This window comes from Larus michahellis, chromosome 12 (assembly GCF_964199755.1).
Source record: "Larus michahellis chromosome 12, bLarMic1.1, whole genome shotgun sequence".
Taxonomy (NCBI): domain Eukaryota; kingdom Metazoa; phylum Chordata; class Aves; order Charadriiformes; family Laridae; genus Larus; species Larus michahellis.
In genome coordinates this window covers 4815260-4838988 of record NC_133907.1, presented here as the reverse complement: position 1 = coordinate 4838988, position 23729 = coordinate 4815260, and the positions used below count along the sequence as shown (strand labels likewise).

General features: G+C 51.8%; 2 protein-coding genes across 3 annotated transcripts in view; both read left to right on the top strand.

Annotated features, from left to right (window-relative positions):
- Positions 1 to 1379, top strand: part of RTEL1 (regulator of telomere elongation helicase 1) — a 50377-nt gene extending 48998 nt beyond the window's left edge. The window contains exon 35 of one of the 2 annotated variants that reach the window (XM_074605001.1): positions 394 to 1379. In XM_074605001.1, coding sequence (XP_074461102.1) covers positions 394 to 425 — 32 coding nt within the window. In that variant the 3' untranslated portion in view covers positions 426 to 1379. The remainder of the gene's footprint in view (positions 1 to 393) is intronic. The other variant, XM_074605000.1, reaches the window with a different exon arrangement.
- A 7538-nt stretch (positions 1380 to 8917) lies between these two features.
- Positions 8918 to 17332, top strand: TNFRSF6B (TNF receptor superfamily member 6b). Its single transcript, XM_074605443.1, has 5 exons — positions 8918 to 9023; positions 9497 to 9676; positions 10224 to 10602; positions 12809 to 13006; positions 16385 to 17332. The coding sequence occupies exons 2-5, from the start codon at positions 9635 to 9637 to the stop codon at positions 16660 to 16662; spliced, it is 897 nt and encodes a 298-aa protein (XP_074461544.1). The 5' UTR covers positions 8918 to 9023; positions 9497 to 9634; the 3' UTR covers positions 16663 to 17332.
- Positions 17333 to 23729: the final 6397 nt, after the last annotated feature.

Genomic DNA, 23729 nt, shown 5'->3' with positions numbered 1-23729 from the left:
GCAAGAGGAAGCAGGATTTCAGGGAACTCTTAAGCTATCTTACAGGATTTTGCTAATAACAAGTACAGCTGTGCTTCACAACAGCTCTTGCAAGCTCTGTATTTCCTTGTTCCTGTATTTCAGTGTTCCAGGTATGTCATTGCTGTAGTTGATCTGAGACAACTGCTGTAAAAAGCTTGTTGTTACTGTACTGTGAGACTTTCTTTTTCTTCCTTTGTATTACTAGCAGTTAAATAACTGACTGAACAGTAACGCTGCATTTAAAAATAGTAGGTACGATATCTTGGGGACTGTCAAATGACTAGCGTGGCTTATAGTTCATACTGGACAATAACAAACTTGACAGAGAAATTTAATATATTATCTATGTATTTTGTTCATTTATTTATATAGATGGTGAAGAAGTGCCCGGGGTGCCAGAGTGATGTGAAAAAGCAGCGATTAATCCAAGTTTTCTTCTGGTCATAATCTCACTGACAGGAAGGGCAAGTATTTTGTATCAGCAAAGGAAATTGCTGCACTCTCGCTCTCAACCTGAACAGAAGCAGGACAAAGGTTCTTTTAAATGTCTTTGATCCTTGGCTCTGGGTTTCACGCTGTGCACCAACACGTATCGTTTCTTCCTACAAAGGTGATCAAGTCCGAAAGGTCTCTCTCCTGCAGCGCTGGCAGGAGACAAAGCAGAGTATTGTCCTCTGTTGGAACTAAGAAGGTTAATTTCTTATTTTTATTAGCCTATAAATTCTACTGTGGCCACTCTTAGGCTGAAATTTTATATCCTGGGCTGTTATTCATGGGCCCTTCAGGTAATACCAGATCCTGGAAAAACCCTAGCAAGAGTACTACAGTGGAACTGAGCTGGCTAAATAAGGAGACCAGACTACCCATCCTTACCACACTGGTGTTCCTGGAAGAAGTGATTCACATTCGTTGCTTGGTGTTTGGCAGCAGCTGCTGTCTCCAATACCAGAAGATACTGAAAGAATGACTTTTTAAAAGCAAATTCCAGTGGTTGGGTGGTGAGCAGAAACTCTCCCTTGTGTCTGCTGCGCACCTCAAAGCCTGATTCTTTCCATCATGCTGGGATTTTTTGGAAACTTGCTACTAAGGAGGCTTTATTTTCTGCTCAGTACAGATATTTCCATTGTGCCTGTGTTATCTGATGTTTACTTTCCACGAAGAAAAAGGAACGAATTGATTTAAAACTTTAAATCATGTTAGATGGGTTAAAAAAAAAATTCCTTAATGCTTCCACTCTCTGTGAGTAGTGGATATAAGTGGTTAACCTGAAAAACTTACCAATTTTAAATCTTTAGTAGCTGCTATAAATTAAGCTATAAATAAAACCATTTTTGACTTGATTAGATTTTGTTTGATTTAAAAAAAAAAATAAAATTACCAGATACAAAACCATTGGGTTTTATAGAATTCAAAACCGATGTCACTTCAAATCTCGGAGTTGCTGGGATATTGGTCCTCATTGAGAAATTTCTTTTTTCCGATTGGAATCCACTTTACCTAGAAACAGCCCGGTAGTGCCTGTGATACTCTGACTCTCGTGCCTTAAGATGTCAAATAACATGCATGTTTTCAAGTCGGGGTTCACTGCGGTCAGACTATCAGAAGAACAGGAAAAGTGGCGTTCTTAAATGGCAGTGAAACAGGAACTTTCTGTACTTCATTAACTAATAATTGGAAATAATGAAGATTTAAACAGGAATGAAGGTGATTTGGGGCTGGCATATATTCTGACTTCTAAATCAGTGAATGAATTTTACCTTCTATCCATATATCTATTCAGTGCACTACCGATATGGGTTAAGATTCTGAAAACAAGAATAAATAATGCAGAGAAAACCCTAGGTATTTGAAATGTAAGTAGGAAAAAATACTTGAATGTATGTATGTGTTGTAAAAATGAACAGAAAAAGATTTGGAGTGGTGGTGTCAAGAAGGCCGTAGTGTTAAACTCCTGTCTTTCAAAAGGACTCTGAATTCTGTAGCGTGGTGACTGCGTTGTGTTTAATGATGGAAAAGCTGCATTTTGCTGGACTGAAATCTTCCCAGAAACATGGAAGACAACTTTGTTTCCCAAAACCAAAGCAACTCCATACCTGAAATGTGCTTAATTTTATTTGTTGAGGTTGCAGCTACACAAGTCATGCCCTGAGTGTTCTTATCAATTCTGAATTATTAATCTTTATCACTAATCTTTATCATTAGTTCTCTTTTGCTTTTTTAACAAGTATGGCAATAATGATTGCATTATAGATGTTTTAAAAAAAAAAAAAAAAAAGAGGATGCTCTCAGGGGAAGCAGATCAGGTCAGTGCTGATGTTTTGCAGTCGGCAGCTTTGGGGTAATCTGAATTCTCTACGTGGGGTAAAACCTCGCAGCTGCTTCCGAGCTGGTCCCTGCCGCTTCTTTCAAACGCTCGTTTTGAATTCTTGGTGCATTCTTTCGGCCTGGGCAGGCAGTGGAAGGGAAGGTCTAAGAGCTGAGTGAAGGCTGGGAGCAGTGAACAGTAAAATGTTATTTAGTGGTAAGATAGGGACGAGCTCTCCCTGGGGAGAGCTGCAGCTTGCTGCTTATGCCACTGGAGGGAAACCACAGCACGGGACATGAGCTTTGAACACCTTCAGCGAAGCTTTGAACATCTTCAGCGAGGCGATGAAATGATGGCTTTGTTTAGGTTTGCCTGATGGAAATTATCTCCTATAGACTACAAAAATGCTGTAAGATCTAGCAAGGCTAAAGGAAATACTTAAAAGGTATGCGTGATTTGCTGGGACAAACATTATTACACACTAATTTTTTTTTTCCTCTCAACTAGAATAGTTTCCTAGCTGTGCTTTTTCCTTGCCACTGGAGTTGTTTTAATTCTGGAGACTCCTCCTACCTGGGAATGCTCTGTCGTTACTGAGACAGGGCAGAGGAACTGCCTTAAAATATCTCAGTGCCTTCAAGAGATGTACATATTCCTTCTTTTATTCCTCAACAGTTAGATCATCTTGCTGAAGAGATTCACTGTTAGGTGCCTTCGCTAGCTGAACCCACCCCGGCAAGCTCTGAAACACGTCAATATCCCCATCAGCAAATCTGCTCTTTGCAGGTGGAATCGGTTTGGAACCGGTCTGGTTTTGTTGCTGCTTTCTGGTGTTGTGGGAATTGCACTGCAGCAGGTCTGGAAGTCTCCCTCCTGTCAGCATCTCTCGGGCAGGGCAGATGGACACTAACGTGTACTGGTGGTGATGAGAGAGCATCCAGCCAGCAGGAGGGTTGTCCTTGTCTCCTCATCACCTAGTTTTAGTTTTAATAATGAACAGAATTTAATGATCCTGTCATTCCTCACCTATCTTGGAGAGGTTTGCTGAGAAGTTATTCCCATCAATTGAAAGAAAAAAAAAAAAAAAAGGCAAACTGCTGCAATCCTGACCGGTGATGGGCAAATAGTCTTTTATGTGGTATTGTCCTTCACCAGGTTTTAGTGTAAGCCCAAAGGAACTCCTCTTGAGGGAGACCACAACTCTGAACTAAGGGTAAGTCTCAAGGTCTCTACCCTCGTAGATCACTTGGCATTACTAAATAGCAACCCCGTTACCTGTTAGGAGAGTGTTTATGGTGGGGCTTCCAGGGCATCCTTGCCTGGTTCATGGCAGACGCCCAGCAGCGATGTTATCTGACCAGTAATCAGACCTCTGGCCCTTCCCATTCCCAGCTCCCCAGCCTCTGCCCGGTAGCAGAGCGCTGTGTTGACGGTAGCAGGTTGCTCAAGAATTGCTTTTCACAAAGGACTACGTGCATGTGTTTCCAGCCCCCATCTTCCAAAGAAACGTTCAGAGGCCTGTGTGTCGCTGAGTCTTTCATGACCTTGGTGTGGTCCTCCTAAATGTGTTTAGAGTCTTGCTTCCTCTCACCCCTGTCCCAGCAATAAAGCTGCTTCCAATGAAGCCTTGAAGAAGAGGGTCTCCAGGAACCAGCTGTCAGGGCGTGCTGCAGATAGAGATTTTCTGTCATCCTTGAAGTAGCTGGATTTACAAGAAGGAGAGACAGAGCGAATACATTATTTATGAAGACCAGAAAGTGAAAACGAATTGTTTCAGAAAAATCTATGTTGCTATAAGTGGTTAGAGGAACTGATCCAAACTTCTGCGTGCTCGGGGAGAGGGAAATCTATCATGGACACTCCTTGCTGATTTTGGGAAGCAAATGACACATGAGTTACAGATCATGAAGGAAGTAGATGTTAATCTTTCTATTGCCCCTGCCTTGCAGTCCTATGACTATACCTGGAATATTGTCTCCAATTTTAGCGGTGTGTCATTGAAAATTTTTTTGCCATTGTTTTCCCAAATAAAGCTGAAAGGACTTGGGAAAGAGACCAAAAATAACAAAGCAACTGTTTTATCCGGAAAGAGATGAACTGTGTTATTGCTTGGAGAAGTGGCTACTAACAGAGAGAGAGGAATTTCTTTGCTTTTCAGATTTTTCTCTGAATATTAGTGAGAAAACTGATTTTGCAAAAGTAGTTTCAAAAAGCAGTGCTGCCGTTGCCCTGAAGCTCTCGGAAGTGTGAAATGATGCCCTGTGTGGGGAAATGAAATCACAGCCATGAGAATACGATGCTGAATTCCTTTTCTAAGCTACCTCTGCAGGTCAGAACGTCAGCAGTGAGTTGAGTTGTTCTTTCCAGTGATCGGGCAGTGACCCCATAAACCCACTCTGGGAGGTTCATTTGGCGAGTAAAAGAACAGAGAGAAACAGATTAATTGAAGGTTGTTGTTCTGCCAGACTCGTATCTCCCTAAAAGATGGAGGTTGCCTGGGGAAGCCCTTGCTGTGCCATTGATGTGGTATTTCACTCTCTAAGTATTAATCTGACAAATTTTTATCATCGTTGAATTCAGAATGAAATTCATTGATGGTACGACGTTGCGGCGTGGTGAGGAGCTGCGTACTCCCTGGCGCATTGCATCCGTCCCAGCACTGGTCACAACTAGGGTACAGGGACTGCCATGAGGTGCCACCCAGGATGTGCCACCTACCTTTGTCTTGTGGGTTCCTCCATCTGTTAACAGGTGTAACCAGATGTTCTTTGGTGGGTTTTCTTTCACTTTAAGCAGAATACAGAGGGAGACGAGGAAGAAACCAAGCCGTTCAGATTACTTTTGTGTAATCCTTTCACAAACATCGCGGTATGACTGTTCATCATTTCAACCGACTCACAAGTTTGCAAAAGTCTGGATGACTTGATTTCTGTTGCAGCTTCTTGGAAGAGTTTGGATGTGTCAGAAAGAGGGCTGGTAACAGCCTGAAGAACCATGTGAAGTCCATGTTAGGAAGACTGAGATCAGCTTTCTGCCCATCAGAGAAAGAAACGTGCTGGTGTTGCGCTGAGGCTGCTCTGAAATGCCGGCCTGTCCTCGGATGGGACGCGCCTCCGACAATAAAGGTCTCGCTTAAACTCTCCAGCAGAGCTTAAACTCTCCTGCCCCGTGCTGCAGGGTGAGCTGCAGTGTGGGCCGTCGTGCTTAATTCAAACCGGTGGTGAGTTTCACCCAAAAGAAATACCCTCCAGAGGCCATGCCTCAGTCCCAGAGGGAGTCCCAGGGGAGTGCTGCGAGATTAATTGATACCTTTAATTACTGAGGTGATTCATACTGAGGAAGCAAAGCCCCAGTAATCCTTGCTTCGGGCATTATGTCAAAAGGTGTTACATATCATCAGCATTACTTTGAGGAGCTGCAAGTGACTGAGATAAACCAGCAGTAGAATTAACATCCATTTTAGAGTGGCCTGTGAAAATCAGCCAGTGCCCAGGCCCTGCCCCCCGCTTACCCAGCAGCGCTCTCGGACCGAAACGGTGAGCCCCTTTGACTCCACCTAGAGCCAGAGCTGCTTCTTTAACCATGGCGGGTAGAAACTGAGCTTACTGGAAGGAGCTTTGGATTCCTTCTGACCATCGGGGTTTAGTTCTCCTTCTGGGTAGCAGAAAACCAGGTTTGATTTTCTTTGTAAATTGTATGTTTAGCTCTTGTAGGTTTGATCTTTAACAGAATTAAGAATAAAGTCCAAGAGATTCACCGTCTGCAGATCCAGTGACTGGCACCTGGAGGTGAGAGGTTCATTCTGGTGCTGCGGAAGGCAAATGCTCAAATATTAATTCTCTCTAGTGATATGCTAACTGATTTGGCTGCTGGCTCCTGAGCAAAACAACCTCCGTGTCCTCCTACCTCCTCACTATGGCTCCTTCACGGTTCCAGAGACTTTGCGTTTGCTTTTTGAGTGCGTGATCTGGTTTCGACTCTCCATGAATGCCTGTTCAGGGGGTGTCTGTGAGAATGAGACACTGCCTCCTCCTCAGGGGCTGCGGGAGGACGGGGGGAGGCTGTTGGGGACGAGCTCTCCGTTCCCTCTTCCCCAACAAGTGCCTGCGCACCTCCTCTAGGTACAGCCTGCGTTACTCTTCAGGACTCCTAGTTAGTGCCTGGGTGTAAACAAGGTGTTTGTGCCTGGGCTGTATATGTGGGATAATATTAATGTAACGGATGTAGCTATACGTGGAGGGAACAAGTGTGAGAAGAGTATTTGGGAACACTGAGAGATGAGGACATAAGGAGCCCAGTTCTTGCAAAGGAGAAAGATGCGGCTGTACGGGGTTGCAGCTCAGACCTACGGCTCGGTCATGTGTGTTACAACTCTAACAAAATGTGAAGAATGCCACTCACTGTGGTGTTGGGCCTCCTGACACAAAACGGAGTACAAAATTCTCCAAACTAAATTTTTGAGTGATTCTGTATCTGGTGTTTGATGCTCATAACTGCTCAGCGGCCTGAGCTAGCCCGTAGAGCGGAGGGTGCACAGAGGGATGGGAGATGCTTGAGAAAAATACGGATTGTGACAGCTGCTGGAGAAGCCTTTGTAGAGAACGTTGGGCTGCCTTATAAAACCAGTCTGTGTTCCTTGTGGGCAGCTGTATTCCTGAGTGGAATTCCTTTCTTGCAGCTCAAACAATGGGGGGGGGAAGTTTTTTCAGACCCCCAGCATTGGGGCAGGCAGGGATACCGAGGGTTGCTGTTTTCCAAGACAGCGGCTGGGGTTCTCTCCATCAGAGGTCTTCAGAGCAGACGGCAAAGCTTGACGTGAGAGCAGCCAGACTATAAATGGCAGTTCCAAAGAAAATGACTTGTTGGGAGGATATTTTAGAGGCCCTTCACATGGCGACGTTTGAGAAGTTGTACATATTAGGCAAGTGTGTTTATGGACTGGCTACTCTTTTCAAACTGGTCTCCTACATGCTTTCGTTGTGAGCAAGCAGGGCTTTGCTGGCTGATGGTTGTTATCCCTATTTTCTCTCAAGAGATGGGACGGGTGGTGGTGCTCTGTTGGTCTAAAACCTCCCAACTGTTTTTTTCCCAGTCACACGCCTGCTGTTCCACATGCCAAGCCGGGGATGAGCAGAGCCCTGCCTGAGGCACGGGGCTGGCTGGGGGTCCTGGGAGCCGCGGGCTGTGTCGGTAGGAGAGGCCATGAGGAGCTGGTGGGGGTTTTGTGACGGGCAGCGACAGCAGCCCAGGGTGCGGATCACAGCATGCTCTCTTGCCCTTTTCACAGGTGAAGACGGCAAATTGGGACATTAACAGGGCTGTAGTACAAAACCCATCAGATTTCCCAGCTGAGTGCTCTGTGTGTTAGGATGTGATTTATATGTAGGTGTCTTTTCTTCTCTTCCATTGATTGGAAAGTTTAAAAACAAGAAAAAAAAGCTAAACTTTTTTCTGATTTAGCTGGTTGGAATCGGTTGCAGCTACTCCCTTCCACTCTCCCTTGCGGCACCGTTCCTGATAGGAGAGATGGTGTTTGGGAGGAGATGAAAAAGCAGGTTTTTGCATACAGAGTGCGCTGTGCTCTGCATGGGCTCGGTAAGGAGCACTCCTCCTTTTAACCCAAAGAATAGGTAAATTCTGTGCCCTTTCTCCTTCCCCTTCTGCTTGTGGTACCTGAGCAGGTACAGCTGGAGTGGAGGGATGGCCAGCCTCTGCCTTCCCAGCGTATAAAAGCGCTTTGCAGCGGTGCCCTGGGATTTTCCTGCCTTCAGGGGGAAGAACAAAGTACATGAGTCTGATCTATTTAGGCCATGCAGAGCGAGCAGGCATCGGTAAACATGCTCCCTGCTGGCTCTGCTAAGCAGTGTACTTATCAAGCTAAGTTCAGTTTCCATTGAAATCCTCGGGGTCCAAGACTTATGGCAAAGTGTCACCTATAAGATATTTAAAAGCCAAGCTCCTCCGCTGCTGGATGTTGTTCTCCCACAAAAGGTAACTCGTACGTGTTTTAGTGTTGCGGTGGGAGTTAGTGTCATCCTCAGTGCTCCTGAGAGGAGACAGCTGAAGCTCTGAGCCGGCTTCAAGAATGCGTTGCCTAACCAGTAACAATCTGGGCTGTTTTAGCAGGGTTAGCGCCCTGACAGCATGCGGGGGGCAGGATGGGGTCTCTCAGCGGAGCCCCCGGGCAGAGCAGGGGCTTGCTCGTGTTCTCAGCAGCCCCCCCAGTGCCGGAATCGGTGTTTACGGCCAGGGCAAGCAATGACCCCTCTGGGCTGTATTTGGGGGCAAACTTTGTCCCCAACAGCAAGAGACAAATGCCGTTCCTGGGAAGCTATTTATCATTTACAACCAGAGAACAGCGCGTTCGCAGGGGACTTTCCCTGCCTTTCCCCAGCCAAAAAAAAAAAAAAAAAAAGTCCTCAACGTACCACTATAAAACTTGCAGATTCCCAAATCCCACCTGCCTCCTCCCTCCGCCCAGGTAAATACGCTCTGTTGCCCTCGGAGCTCCGCATCTTGTACGCAGAAGCGGGCGCGAAAGCAGCGCTCGGGGAGCAGCGGGCGGCGGGGGCCGGGCGGGGGTGAGGGGGCCGGGCGGGCCCGGGATGCCGCCGGCCGCTTGCGCAAGAGGGGTCTTTCCCGGGGCCCGGGGCTATAAAGGTGCTGCCCGGCGAGGAGAGCGGTGCGGAGAGGCGCGGTGAGGACCGGGGATGCGGGGCGGGGAGCGGAGCCGCTCCCGGGAATGGGATGGGATGGGGGGGGGGGAGGGAGGGCGGAAAGGCAGCCGCTCCCGGGGGACGGGACGGGACGGGACGGGACGGGACGGGACGGGATGGGATGGGATGGGGAGGGAGGGAGGCCTCGGCTGCTCCCCCACCACTTCACCCCCTTCTGCCCGGTCCTTGGCCGCTGCTGCAGGTCCCGCCTGCTCCCGGGCTGGGGGTGATTTTCCTCTTCCGAGCGCTTACGCATGTCGGGGCGATGAGTGCGTCAGGAGAAGTCGCAGCCTTCCACCGGCGAGCCCGTTCTCCGCCGTGTTATAAGACTCTGTTCTGTCCCTGAGCTGGGGAGAGACGGCATCTCCCTCAGAGAGAGGACTGTCTGAAAAGCAGACGAGAAAACAGCCTTTCCAAACAGCCCTTACCCGTCTCTTCTCTCTCTGCTTTAAAGCTGGACAGCTGGATCGGCGCTGCTGCTACAGAGAGGAGCTCCAACCCAGCTGTTCTCCTCAGAGCCTGTGCCAGCCTCTGAGGAACCCTCCCTGACTCCCCAGGTTTCAGATCACGGTGCTCGGAAGCCCTCGGTGCTATGCTGCCCTGCCACGTGCCAAATTTAAGGCATCCGTCCAAGGTAACGTACCATCTGCTCTTAAGGTTGGGCGCACGTGCTTTGAAAAGGAAAGGGAGGATGAAGAAGTCCCTGGGATGCTCTGGTCCTATACTGAGTAGCTGGGTTTCAAAAAAAGTTTTGAGTTCCTATGGAGCACCCCTGCATTTGCTAGTTTGGGAAACTTCCCGTCTGCGAAGGTCTCACCCCAAATGGTGGGGAAGCGAGTGGGCTGCAAAGAGGAGGAGAATGTGCTGGAGCTGCTTTTGGTGCCAAATGAGGCAAATGGGGTTGCGAAGGCACCACAAAATGGGTTTGGGAAGCGTTGTTTGGGAAGGATGCTTTGTCACCTGGGATGGCAAGTGGAGGGCGATGGGGAGGCACACGGGGCACAGCGGCTGGTCCCCGGTACCACTGTTGCTTTACCCCCGGGACTGGGGGGAGCACCAGGTGGGAGAATACTTTATTGCATCTACAAGAGTAATGAATTCTGTAACACAACAGCCGTGTTTGCTGCTTCTGCCTCTGTGAGAGGAGGAGCTAAGGGCCCTTTGCGCTCTCTTCGCTGTAGTGGATGTTTGCCCCTCTCCTCCTTGTCCTGGCTGAGCTCGGCTGCAGCGCCCAACCCACTTACCAATGGAAAGACGCTGTGACAAAGAAGAAGCTCACCTGCCAGCAGTGCCCGCCGGGGACCTTCGTGGCACAGCACTGCACCAGGGACAGACAGACGGTGTGCGCACCCTGCCCGGATTTGCACTACACGCAGTACTGGAACTACCTGGAGAAGTGCCGGTACTGTAACGTCATCTGCGAGGAGAAGCAGGTGGAGGTGCAGCAGTGCAATGCCACCCACAACCGTGTCTGTCAGTGCCAGGAGGGCTACTACTCGGACATGGAGTTCTGCATCAAGCACTCCGAGTGCCCGCTGGGCTTCGGCGTAGTGAAACTGGGTAAGTACCCTCGCCAGGCGGCTGTGGCAGTGGGGTGTGGGCTTGTGAGGCTCTGTCACACCCCGAAATCTCTGCTGGAGCTAAAAATCAAGGAGAAATACAGCAGCTGGTGATTGCCCATAGCCTGACCTAGTCCCTTTTTGCTCACCAGCACAGTGCCGTCCTCGCTGGCGTGCGAAACTGCTCCTGGCTCCTTTTCCAAGGAGTGATTTGTTGGGGGGAGGGGTTTTCTCCTGCTTTCATTCTGAAAGCCTTTGAAATCCCCCAGCGCCGCGCTTAGATGGGGCACGGCGATCCTGGTTACCTGCTTCGCCTGCCGCGACAGGCAGAGCTGGGCTGTGATTCACCCGTCCCCGGAGCAGCAGCTCGTCCTGCCGGGGCTCTCGGCAGGTGGAAAAGTCCGGGCGGCTCCTACTCCTCCGTCAGCTCCCTTCTCCTTGCAGGCAGGTAGCCAGGGAGCGGGGAATGCTACCTATCTGGACTGAAAAGTGCTGCTAATGATGCAAGGGTAGGGCCAGTGAATGTGTGTAGCTCTGGGGCTGGGTTTTGTGGTTTTTATTGAGCAATTTTGAGAGGCTGTTTTTAAAACATGAAATGGATATGTGGAGAGGTTCCAAAACCATAAAATCAGCCTAGTTTCGATTCACATCTGGGGGAGATTCACGAGTCCGTGACTCGGTCCCCTGGTGAGCTGTAAGTCATGGGGGATGTTAGGGGGTTTATTTTGCGCTGTTTCCCCACACAAATTTGCCTGCTCCCTTACCCCCATTTGTGTGTGTGCATGCTTTCTGAAAATACACGTTGCCTACGTGTGTGTTTCCCTCTCGCTCTCCCCTGAATCACCGAGGACCAGGCTCTATGTGGGAACCACGGCTGGGTCTAATACAACAGTGTGGGCAGCAGCAGTAAAAACAGCATTATCTTGCTCCGTGCTTTGAAACGTGGAGGCTTTTGAAGTCCTTCCGTGCATGGCACAGGAGAGCGCCAGGCTCCCAGGCCAGAGGAGGAATACCTGTTGCCTTCAGCTGATGCTTATGGTTGAGTTTCGGGGTTTAATTTTTCTATAGGATGTGACTGTTACAAAATGAGGTAATGCAGCCAAAGGTGAGCTGGTTCTCCAGGCAATGCGGGGAAGCCCTTTGAAATTAAACATCAAATTTGGCTGGAGGGTTGGCTGTAGGACTGAGGAGCCCTGCCAGCAAGTTGGGCCATTTGAGGAGAAGCTAATTTTTTGTCATTGCTGTTTATTTTTTACCAATGGCTTCTTGCGTGGGGAATGATGGCATCCCAGCCCAGACATCTGAACCAGCAAGGACTGAGCATCCAGCGCGGGTGGGCAGAGCCCTGGATGGGGACAGTGCGGACCCCGTGATTGCGGAGCGGTGGCTGCGGGCAGACCTCGCTGGTTCTCGGGTTGGACGGGTGCTTTGACCCATGTGCAGTTCCTCTGGGGGCAATGAGCTTCTTGTGGGTTTCCCCTTTGCAAATACTGACTCGGGTGTCGGGGTCATCAGCTGGGCTGGCTAGGACATGTCCTGGTAAAGCCAAAGCAATGGCCTCGAGTGGGTTGTGACAAGGTAGAAACCTTGTCCTTAACTAAATATATGAGGAGGAGATGAAAAGGGGTGTGAGATCTGCTGCCGTCAGGGCCCTTCCGTCTTCTCGCAGAGAATGTGTAAGACGCCCTGATGCAATCTCGCTCGCGTGGCACTGTCCCTGAGAAACAGCGGCGGGTCTGGCCCGGAGCCTGGGTGGGAAATGGCAGCGCTGCAGAAGTGAGCAGAGCTTTCACCTTCTCAGCGACTTTTACTTTCACTTGGCCAGGAGCCTCCTGACTCTGCTGTGAATCAAAGGGCTGCTTTGGCACTCGGCTCACCCATCGCCCCAGCTGGTGTCTCCTGCCCGGGACGTGGCCCTTTTCAGTAGCAGATGGGATCTCCTCTTGTGTCTGGAGGCTGGTGACTATTTATCAGCACGTGCCAAACGCTTTGGCTTGGGAAATGACTGGGGAAAGTGTTTGTGTTCACCCAAAAGATGGATGCTTCCTAGGGGAGTTGCAGGCGGTGATCATTTCCAAAGCATCACTCTCGTGCTCGAGTGGTATCTGGCACTCTTTGCTCTGCCGGCATCGGCCCCAGCTCTTGCCCCTGCTCCCTTGCCAGCTTGTCACCCTGGGCTGACTGTCCCCTTGCCTCCCTGTGCACAGGTACACCCTTTGAGGACACCCAGTGCCAAGCATGCCCCCGTGGCTTCTTCTCTTCCTCCAACTCCAGCACCAAGCCGTGCCAGCAGCACCAGGACTGCGAGCAGCAAGGGAAGGTGACCAACGTGCAGGGCAACCAGTACCACGACACCCTCTGCACCACCTGCAGACTGGGGAGAAGCAACAGCACGCAGGGACCAGGTGAGCCGCGGGCAGAGGAGGGGGGATGCTGGGACCACGGTGCTGCCAGGGCGAGAGCGAACTTTCTGGCGACTTTTTCCTATTTAGATCCAAAATGAGGTGAAATAGCTGGGAACGGTATGGAGGGATCCATAATTAATAGTAATTATGGATAAAATATAGACGGTCTGCCTTCCTCTTCCTCTAGGGTTGGTCGTGTAGGGCAGGGACAGGGTGCAGGGCTTAAGCAACGGCCACTGCTCAAACCAAAGCCCGTGCAGGCTCCTTGCCCGGTGAGAACAAAGAGCTGGCAGTGAAATGCTGCCACTTCTTACCAGGGACTGGAATAACCGGGGATACTGGGACACGAGGACAGATTTGGCTGTCACGGATAGCTCGCAGTGGTAACCGATGGCCGGCAGTCATGTAACCAGGCGCGGTGTGAAGGGCTGAGCCACCCAGCTGAGCTCCTGGTGCGCCTCCTGCGCTCCCTTCTCCCGGGCTTCCACCCCATTTACCAGGAAGGTTTTATTGGGGCCGCAAACCTTGTCTCATGCAGATTAAATAGAGCACAGTCCAAGATACGTTGGAGGCTCAATGTAGGGTGGATTTTGACCCCTTAGGTGAAGAAGTAGGGCCACGGTGCCAACTGTGTCACCATGATAGCGCAAACGTAGCGCTGAGCCTTGGTGGAGGCTGAAGGTTGAGCAGGAGCTGCCAGCAGGCACAGATAGGGCAAAGAAGGGGGGGGAGAGTGAAGGGCTGGCTTTGGGGTGCTTTGTAACATGCACCCCGACAAGTTAGGGGATGAGAAAGGGACTGAAAACCATCTCAAGGGCCTGATGGCAGCTGAGGTGAAGCAGGCAGCCGTTTCGAACTACCCGCTCTACTCAGAGCATCCAGCCAAGATACACAGGGGACAAATCCAATGTGACTGGTCTGGGTGCCAGTGAACCTGCACCCTTGGACTACTAAAAAAAAAATAATCAATTATAGAGCCATAGAACAGCCCATGCCAGAACAGGCTTTGAAAGTTCATCAATCCGACCTTTTACGGAAAAGGGAGCCTGGATGAGATCGTCTGGCACCCTGCCCAGCCGTGTCTTGAAAACCTCCAGTGATGGGGACTCCGCTGCGTCCCTGGGAGGCAGTCCCAGGGATTGACTCTTCTCACCGTAAAAAAATTTCTTTCTTCCATCAAGACGAAGCTTGAGCTTCAACAAGAGCGTCTCCTCCGTGGTGACGCAGCAAGGAGGCTGGTCCCTGCAGCAGCGTGCGAGAGGAGATCTTGCCTTTCCATCCTCTCCTGGCACGGCCGACGCGGGCCATTTCTGCTTACGAAGCCTGACTCACGCCACAAGCTCCTTGCCAGGAGCGTGATCGCGCCGGAGAGCGGAGGTGGAAAGCTCTGTCATCAGCGGGACGCGGTCCCGGGGAGGGGGCGGCTGTCAGGTGAAGGCTGCATCAGCAGCACGTGCGCTGACACTCGTTAGGCAGCAGCATCCGCGGCCAGACCGGCCTTTCAGCTATTTATAGAGCGAGAGGAGACCCGTGAGCAATGGGAACTGAGGGGTATTTTTAACTCTGGTTAATCATGATTTCACTCGGGAAGCGTGCGGGCACCTGCCTCCCTCCCGGCTGCAACGGCAATTGCAGAAGCAATTCAATGTAAACCCCGAGTTTGCAGGAGAGGCAGAGTGTGGGCAAGGGAGCCCAACCCACCCCGCTCTAACCGGCGACACCGTTCCCAGTTTACAACGGCACAAAACTGGGCCGGTCTCTCCCTGATTGAGTAATCGTTTGGCCTTGATCTCTTGAAAATTCTTTGTGATTTCATTCCTTACGCTGGACGCGCTCCAGCGGCACTTTAACCAGCTGGGACAGAGTCTGTCCAAAAGCTCCCGTCTGGGCTGCGCCTGCAGCTTGTCCTGTCCCGAGATGTAAAAATCTGCGTGGGAAAATAGAAACTTTCAGGAAAAATAACATGTGTAAATACTTACTGTGATTACTTCACTTTTTGTGGACTTTCCCTCTTTCCCTGCTCCCCAGCAGGGAGGAGCATGGAAAAGGTATGTTTACCTTTTTCAAAATTACAGGAACTTTTACACATTGTTTTCCTAACTGCCCTGTACAGGATGGGTCACTGCTGGGAAATCCAGCCTGTGGCGGGGGCTGGACCCAGCCTTGTGGGGCAGTTGGCTGGCAGAGGTGGGCCTCAGCCAGTTCATGATACTGTATTCGGTGCTTTCCTCCTCCTCCTCCTCCTTCCTTCCTTCCTTCCAACCTCATTTTTTCCACTTGCAAAATGTTTATTCTGACCCGCTTGTTCCACCGCACACCTGCCAGCAGCACAGCCGGCAGCTCTCCCTCTTCCCCCTCGACTTGGGCAAAGGATGAGCCCCTGCAAGCCCGATGCTGCCGCGTCCTCGGGCAGGGGCTCGCGCTCTGCTTGGGCACCCGCGTGCGTGGGCAGAGCAGGGTAGGGGGCGCCCAGCTCCTGTTCATGGATGTACGTGGCCACGTGAGCTAAAATACCCTCCCGAATCTGGAAGAAGGGTTGTGAGTGGCAGGTTTCCTGGCCAGGGCTCACTGGGCTGGGACCCCTGGTCCCAGCTGCAACTGGAGAGCAGCACCCAGGTGAGGACAATGTCATAGAATCATAGAACAGTTTGGGTTGGAAGGGACCTTTAAAGGTCACGTAGTCCAGCCTCCCCTGCAATGAGTAGGGACGTTGTCCCAACACGCTGGAGGGAAGGGATGCCATCGAGAGGGACCTTGTCAGCCTTGAGAGGTGGGCCTGTGTGAACTTCATGAAGTTCAACAAGGCCAAGTGCAAGGTCCTGCACATGGGTTGGAACAATCCCTAGCACAAATCCAGGCTGGGCAGAGAATGGATGGAGAGCAGCCCTGAGGAGAAGGGCTTGGTGGTGTTGGTTGATGAGAAGCTCAACATGAGCTGGCAATGTGCACTGGCAGCCCAGAAAGCCAACCACAGCCTGGGCTGCATCCCCAGCAGCGTGGGCAGCAGGGCGAGAGGGAGGGATTCTGCCCCTCTGCTCCACTCTGGGGAGACCCCCCTGCAGTGCTGCCTCCAGCTCTGTGGCCTCCAACATAAGAAGGTCATGGATGTAGTCTAGTGGGAGATGTCCCTGCCCATGGCAGGGGGTTTTGGAACTAGATGATCTTTAAGGTCCCTTTGAATCTAAACCATTCTATGATTTTATGAAGATCAGGTTACTCAGAGCCCCATCCAACTTGGCCTTGAATGTTTCCAGGGATGGGACTTCTGCCATCTCTCTGGGCAGAAGTGCCACGGAGAAGCTCAGTGTGGCTGTGACCTGCTCTCCTGGTGTCCCATGTCACCTTCCCTCTAACCTCCAGGTGGTTTTCTCCCATCAGCTCTAGGAGACGACGACTGTGAGCAAGCCATGATAGACTTCGTGGCGTACCAGAACATCCCCATCAGAAAGCTGAAGCGCCTGCAGCAAATTCTGGAGCGCTCGCCTAGGAAGCAGGCGCTGGAGAACAGGGCGGTCATCCAGGAGAAGTTCAGGGCCTTCCTCATCCACCTCAAAGAGGGGCACTACGAGGTCACCAAGGAGCTGCTGGACGCGCTGCGAGCTGCCAAGCTGCACTCCATCGAGGAGAAGGTCCGCGAGCGCTTCCTCCTGGACTGAGAACATGACATGAACTTTTTGGGTGGTCTTTGTTTTTTTGTTTGGTTGGGTTTTTGTTTGGTTTTGTTGTTTTTTTTTTCCTTTCTTCTGTGGCTTCATTAATTTATTAATCTTTCCAAACCTAACTTGAAGTGCAGCGTCGAGATGAGCGATGGGTCAGAGTGAAACCGCCCTGTGGCAGCTGCAGGGGGTCCCGCGCTGCTCGTGGGTACCGCTGCCTCCGGGCCGGGATGCAGCAGCATCCCTGCGCCAGCAGCTCCTGGGCGCTCCCCGGGTGCTGGCCGCTGATTTTCCAGCACTCGGCAAGGGCCAGTATTTTATCAGAAGAGAAACGTGTGACCAGGGTTATATTTTTTTCTGCGGAAGAACCCAGCTCTCCCTTTTTAGACAACTGTCTGGCTTTGTTTTAAAATGTGTAGGTTTGGTTTGGTTGTGGTTTTTTGTAGTTATTTAACAGTATTTCCTGCAGAGGATTCATGTATGTTTGTCTGTTGTGCTTTGTTTTGAGAACATTTGAGACACACATTGGGTGTAGGATGCCCATGAAATCACTGGTACAGCCGGCTTTAAAGTTATTTCTAAACTACTTGTTTTTATACCGTGTGTGAGAGCTGTTTTCTAAAGAAAGAAACCAAAGAAATTATTTTATTATACGAATCTCTGTCACCAGAGTCCTTTCCTAGTCTCATTTGGAGGAGAGAGGTGATGTTGCGAGTCCCAGACCGTCGCCTTCTGACTCGGTTTACCCTTGCCCCTTTTTCGCACGTGCTTCGCCCCACGATCGCACACCAGCCACCCGCATGATACACCAGCCTCCGTGCGCCGCGGCGAGGCTGAATGCCAGCGGGACGTGGCCTGTCTGCCTTGGGATTTGCCGCCGGTGCGGCCGGGGTGAAGCTCACGCCTCTTGGGTCAACCCAAGCGTGTCACCCTGAGCCCCCAGTCTGTCCCCGCACCCCACCGGACGCTGTGGCCAGCGAAGAGGTGCTTAGTCAGCCAAGAGCCGTGACTTGGGGCAGTCGTGCTGACTGCAGGCGGGTTTTTTTTAGAGCCTTGCAGATGTCACTTAGGGAAGTCAACAAGGGTGACCCTTTTCCAGCTTGTAGCGATGATGACGCAGAGCCTACATCTTCTGCCTTGAATGAGTTTGGCTTTTTTTATAGCTCTTTTTTAGCTGAGTAATTGCCAGGAGTAGTTTGTGGTTCAAAAGCAGAATATTTTTCCCCAGCTAGGAGCTGTTATGAGCACTCTGAAACATGTGCTATGTGGAAGTGTCCCCACGCTTCCCCCGGGCGAGGAAGGCTGACATAACCCAGTACAAGAGGGGATTTTATCCTCCCCTTGCTGCCCACAGACTCATCCTGGGCTTTTCCTGCTGCAATGACAAGTAGTTCATCCATGACGGGCTGGATGAACAGGGCTGGACCTGGGGGCAGCTCCGGAGCTCCAGAGTCCCCGGATGACTGCTCGCGTCTCCCCCTTCCAATGCCCAGTTGTCACCAGGTCTAATCTCTGCCCTTCTGAGCTGTGTTATTCCAGTGGGCTGCAGCTGAGTCCCCTGGCGTGACTTAATCCCAGTCCCTTGGCAGCAGCGAAAGGCCGATGGCGCGGTCCAAGAGCAGCTGGGCAGGAGACAAGGCGGGCTTCCATCGGAATACTGTGAGCAACGAATTACTGCTGCAGCGTGGTGGTTTTCCCCGCCGCAGGGGGGAAGGCAGGACACCCAGGGCTGATGGGCCGAAGGCTGGAGCAGCCGGAGCCTCCAGCGTTGGCTGCGGCTTCTTGCGGGATTCCCATCCTGCTGCATTGCAGTTAGTCTTGACTCGGCACCAAGGATTCGGCGTCCTTGGTCTAAAGGAGAAGAGGAATGGAGGGTTGTTAGTGTAGGAACTGCCTCCTGGTCTCTGTCCACACCACCCTGGCTTCTTCAAATACTTTTACCCTGAGAGCTGGGAGGGGAGGGAGGGAGGGAAAATGAAAATATTGTCGGCAAGAAACTGGTAATTGTTATCTTGGATGCTGGTTTAGTTGGGTGATTTTTTTCCAGAGAAAGAGGTGCCTTTTCTGCATATTTTTTGTGATAAAAGACCTCAGTCCTGAGATGGTAGTGCCCATGGGGCACCATGGCTGAGCTCGGGGTCTTGGGACACCTCGTGTTGTCCTTGGAGCTTGTTGCCCTCTCACCAGCAAGGCCAAATCCGGGGTGCAGGCTGGAGGCTTCCATCAGTGAGCCAGAAGGCAGCCAGCTCCAGTCCCCGGGCTCCCGGTGGAGCTGTGGCTGCTCACGGCTTCTCACGGCTGCGACGTGGCCGGGGGCTCCACGCGGGCCCAGGCACTGGCAGAGGTTAAGGCGGAGCGGCTGCGGTTCAGCCGTGCGCCGTCCTGCGCTCGTCTCCCCGCGTCGACGCGCCGAGCGATGCCGGAGCCCAGCGGCTGCTGAACCCAGACCGGGCAGGGATCCCCCCGCGCTCCCAGCACCCCTCCTCCTGCCGGGCTCGCCCGGGAAGCATCTTTCCTGCTGAATGCCAGCACAGAGTAGGGGTGTTTGGGTTTTGTTTGGTTTTTTTCTTGTGGTTTTGAGGGTTTTGTTTGACACCGTGAGTGCTCTGTCCCATCTGGACATCCGTCTGCACAAGACCCTGTGCAGATAAAGCAAATGTAGCAGCTGCTTTTGCAGGCTCGTTCCCACCCAGAGGTTTGCGAGAGCTCGGGTGCCACCGCTGCGACTCCGAGGGGACAAACACCCCCACGCGTAGGCGGCGCAGGCGTGAGAAGCCACCGGCTCCTTCCCGTCCTCCTCTCCTGAGCCGTGCTGCCTTGCTGAGCCCCCGCGGCCCTCCCAGCACTGAGCGTGGGTCGACCGCGTCTGACCAGCGCTGGGACGGGCGTCTGTCACCCCTCAGTCGCGCCAGATTGCAGTGGGGGCCACAGACCTCAGCTCACCGGAGCAGGAGAGGATGGTTAAATAACCGGGGATGGCCCAGCCTGTGCCAGACGAGCTCCGCGCTGCCGGCCTCCCCCGGTACAACCGGGACCGAGGGTCTGGGGAAGGCAGGAGATGCTCTGAGCCACCCGGCAGCTCCCAGGATGTCTCACGAGCACCCACGTGTTGTTCTCTCGCTCTGCCCAGGTGGCTTTGACCCGGCGGTGGCTCGGTGGGAGTTTGGATGCTGGCGTGTTATAACCCAGGTTGGAGGGTCCCTTTGGGAGCTCTCCAGGCCGGCGGCGTTCCGGGCAGCGGTGCCGTTGGCGGGCTGTGCGTCAGCAGTGCTGAGCTCTCCCCAGGCCCCCCCACTGCCGCGGTCCACAGCCTCCCCCCGCCCCGCGTCCCCTCATGCTGAGTTAGTTGGAATTTCTGCCCAGCAAAGGTTCTCCTCCTGTGGGCTCACAGACGATGCGACAGCGGGGGATCTTTCTGGTAAATATTGACCTTTCTAACAGCATCCAAACACCCCAGCGTGTGAGTCCCGCTCGGTTTCCAGGAAATGGGCTTTGCTGGAAAACCCTGACAGAGCACCGCGCCATGCTGGCTCCAGCTCCCACCCCCTCGCACCCAGACCGCCGCGGGCAGTCACGGACCAACCTCGGATTGATCGCGAGTTTAATTAATTGAAAAGGTGAAATAATAACTTCAGAGGATAAAACCCCCTTTTGGTTTTAACTGAAGTTTCCAAAGCCCAGAGAGAGAAGAGGAACAGTTGGTAGCGTGAGCTTCTTCCTGGTAATTTAAGTGACTGCTTTCCCTAAATAAGCTGCGGCTGAGGACAAGCACATGGTAACATTTAAATGTGGATGTAGCTCTCTCCTGGCGATGACTCAGATGTTTAGTGCGCAGAAGATGATTTCCCCAAATGCTATGAGAGTACATAACAAGCCCAAGCCCACACCAGCCAGGCTTCCCCTATCACCCTGTGCTGTTAAATGCTTACAACAGGTGGGGGGGGAAAAAAACCACGCCACACAAAACCACTAGTTTATTTAAGGTGCTGAGGCATGGCCGCCTGTGACGTCTGTGCCAGGGGCTGACTCCAACGCCTCTCGCCGCAGCCAGGTGCGGCCATGACTCAGGGTGGCAACGGGTCCTTAAACCCACGAAACCACCGTCGGCAGGAGCCGACTTGCTCGTCGCGAGCGGGGTTGGGACACGTTACGCGGGCTTTCACGCAAGGAGGGCACCACGTGTGCTGGCCCACCTAAACGGGGTTAGGTAAGCGATGAACGTTTGTTTAAAGTGTTGGTGTGTGTTTTTCTAGTGAGGTCACGCACAGCCGGTTTATGCCTTGACGTCACGAACCAGGACCAGAACCAGCTGGGATTGTAAAGGAAACCAAGGGGGGATTTTTCCAGGCGTGAGAGGGATGCAGAGGGGATGTCACCAGTTCTGACTCATGATCCTGCTTGTCCGGAGTGGCTCCAGCCACCCTTGGCTCTGGGGTTACAACCTAGTAACAGGACAGGTAAATTCACTCTTCTGCCTGCGCTTTTCCCGACGCTTTTGTTTTGCTGGAGGCGGTTCTTTGTCCCCTGCCCTGCTACGTCGCTCCGCGGTTGATGGTGGGCTGAACCCTCCAGACACTGTGGGAGAGGACTCGGGGAGTGCTAACACACACCGATGTGTTTGAATTTGCCCATCATTATTCCCAAGAGGCGCCGATTTTATCTTCTTTTGAAGCGTGCGTCTCTATTTCCTCTGATCGTAGGGTTTTTTTTTTTTCCTTCTGATTGCAATCCCCTGCGTTGCGTGCCGGGGCTTTCCCCACTGAGACTCGTCCCTCGCTGTTGCACGTGTTATTTCTGCAGTGACCTGACGACGGGACCGAGCTCCTGCGGTGCCAGCGCTGCAGGTGGAGAGCCCTGGTGAAGCAGAGGTGAGACTGAGGAACTCGGCCATGTCCAAGAGCAGGAGCAGAGACAGCTGAAGCGTGCAGGGCAAACCAACCTCTGCTCCATTTGGGGGTCCCTCAGTTGGGGGGGTACCTGAACTGAGGTGCCAGAGAGGACCCCTGACATAGGCAGGGAAAGGGGTGCCATGATGTTAAGACAAAGCCACTGCCACCACCCCCACCTGGGATCGCACCAGGGATGCGGGGTGCACCAGGCTGCCCAGGGTGGTGGTGGAGTCACCGTCCCTGAATGTGTTTCGGAGTCGTTTAGATGTGGTGTTGGGGGATACGGTGTAGGGGAGAACTTTGTAGAGTGGGGTTGATGGTTGGACTCGATCCCAAGGGTCTTTTCCAACCTAAATGATTCTACGATTCTATGCTGTCAGGCCGGACCCAGACCTGCTGCGATGCAGCAGCAGCTTTCACGCACCCTGCTGTTGTTTCACAGCCCTCCTTTGCTGCTGGGGCTCTTCATACACGCTGGTTTCTGTCTGAGCCTCCCATGGCTTTCAGGGGGCGAAGTCTGAAAACGAGCAGAAGCAGAAGTTGCAAAGGAGAGGAGGCTTGGCCAATGTGACCCATCCCCAGCCCGGGCCGGTGGGACACAGGGACCCGAGAGGTGAGGCCCAGGCAGCCCCGGGGCGGGTTGGTGTGGGTTCGGCAGGTGAGGAGATGCACCAAGTGCTCTTGGGCTGAGCGTGGCTCAAAACCATTGACCTGCACCCGGACAGAGCTGGGCGAAACTCTGCCTCCTGATCACTTCCCTCATATTTTTTTTAATGAAATAGGAATTTTTGCCTCATGTCGACCAAAACCAGAATCCGACTGATAATTCTTTTTAATGAAAATGTGAAAAACTCAATGAAAACCATTAATGAAAAGGAAACACTTTGGTTTGTTGATATTATTCTTAGTAAAGAAGCTCAAACACTTTGACCCTACAAGTGTTGCCAAAGGGCCCCCACTTCAGAGCCACGTCTCACCTCGGGGTTGCTCCTCCCTGCCCCTTCCCTCGCTGCCCACCTGCCTGCGCTGGTCCCCAAAGGCCCCTTCCTTCCCCCTTGTAAAATGCGATGGGCTTTCTACGTTCCACGGTTCAAAGGAGTTTGGAGGTCTTTGCAGTAAGCAAGTTCCAAAAAAGCAATTTTTTTTGCATTTTCCTTTTTCCTTGCTTTGCTTCCTGCCGCTGAGTAAGGCGAGAACAGATGACAGGACCTTCCATCCATGACTCCGTAAGTAGATGCAGTTATTCGGGAGTATTTAGCACCCAGCAGACTTGTTCAGACAGTGCTGTAGCACTGACTCAAGAGTTAAAATGGGAGCTAAAGAAACATTAGCATGAAACTGTTTTTTTTTTAACAATACCTTGGATCTGGTTTCGTATGGTTACAAAGCACAAGAGCGTAGTTTTCACTTATTATTTCCAGCGTTTGCTTCCAAGCAATTGTTGGGAGGACAGCTGTCCTTCACAGAAAAGCTTGCTTTTGCCCTGAAAGGATTAAAAGGTCGCTTACGGGAATCCGTCCAGCAAACAGGGGCACAGCCGAAGCACGTTTCTTCTATTTGTTCAGCCATTCCTTGGCTCCCCTGAAATTTGCTCCCAAGGTATTTAGCCTATAACGCTCTGCTCTGGGTACTGCCTGCTCTTAGCTTGAATAAAAATACAATACATTAGTAAACCTTCTAATGCCCTTCAGCTTACATCAGTTTTCTGGGAAACATGGTCAGGAAGCTTGGAATGACTACAGCTATAATATCCTTACACAACACCCTCGCTGTTTAGAACCGCAAGCACTTCATGCATTATTATCTGGGTCAACATAAAATAGTCTTCCCAAAACAACTGTTTGCTTACTCTTTAAAAACAATGGCATTTTCCATCTTACACAATGTTTAGGGAGAAGGCTAGAAGAGCCTGCTGTGCCGTAATGAGTAAGCAGTATAGGAAATCACAGACTTTGTGTGGCCACACGTATGCAGGGGGGGATCAAGGTGCCGGTTGTTGCGTGCGCTGTCCCTTATCGCTGCTCACCTGGGAAAAGCACCAGGCATTCAAGGCACCAGGTGCCAGCAGCGTCCCATGCTCGGTTTGGGGATTTCCCGGCTGCTCTGAACATAGCGGAGCTCCAGCTGTGCAGGGCCTTAGCTGCAACAGAGAGGAGCGGAGCCGGGAGACTGGATCAT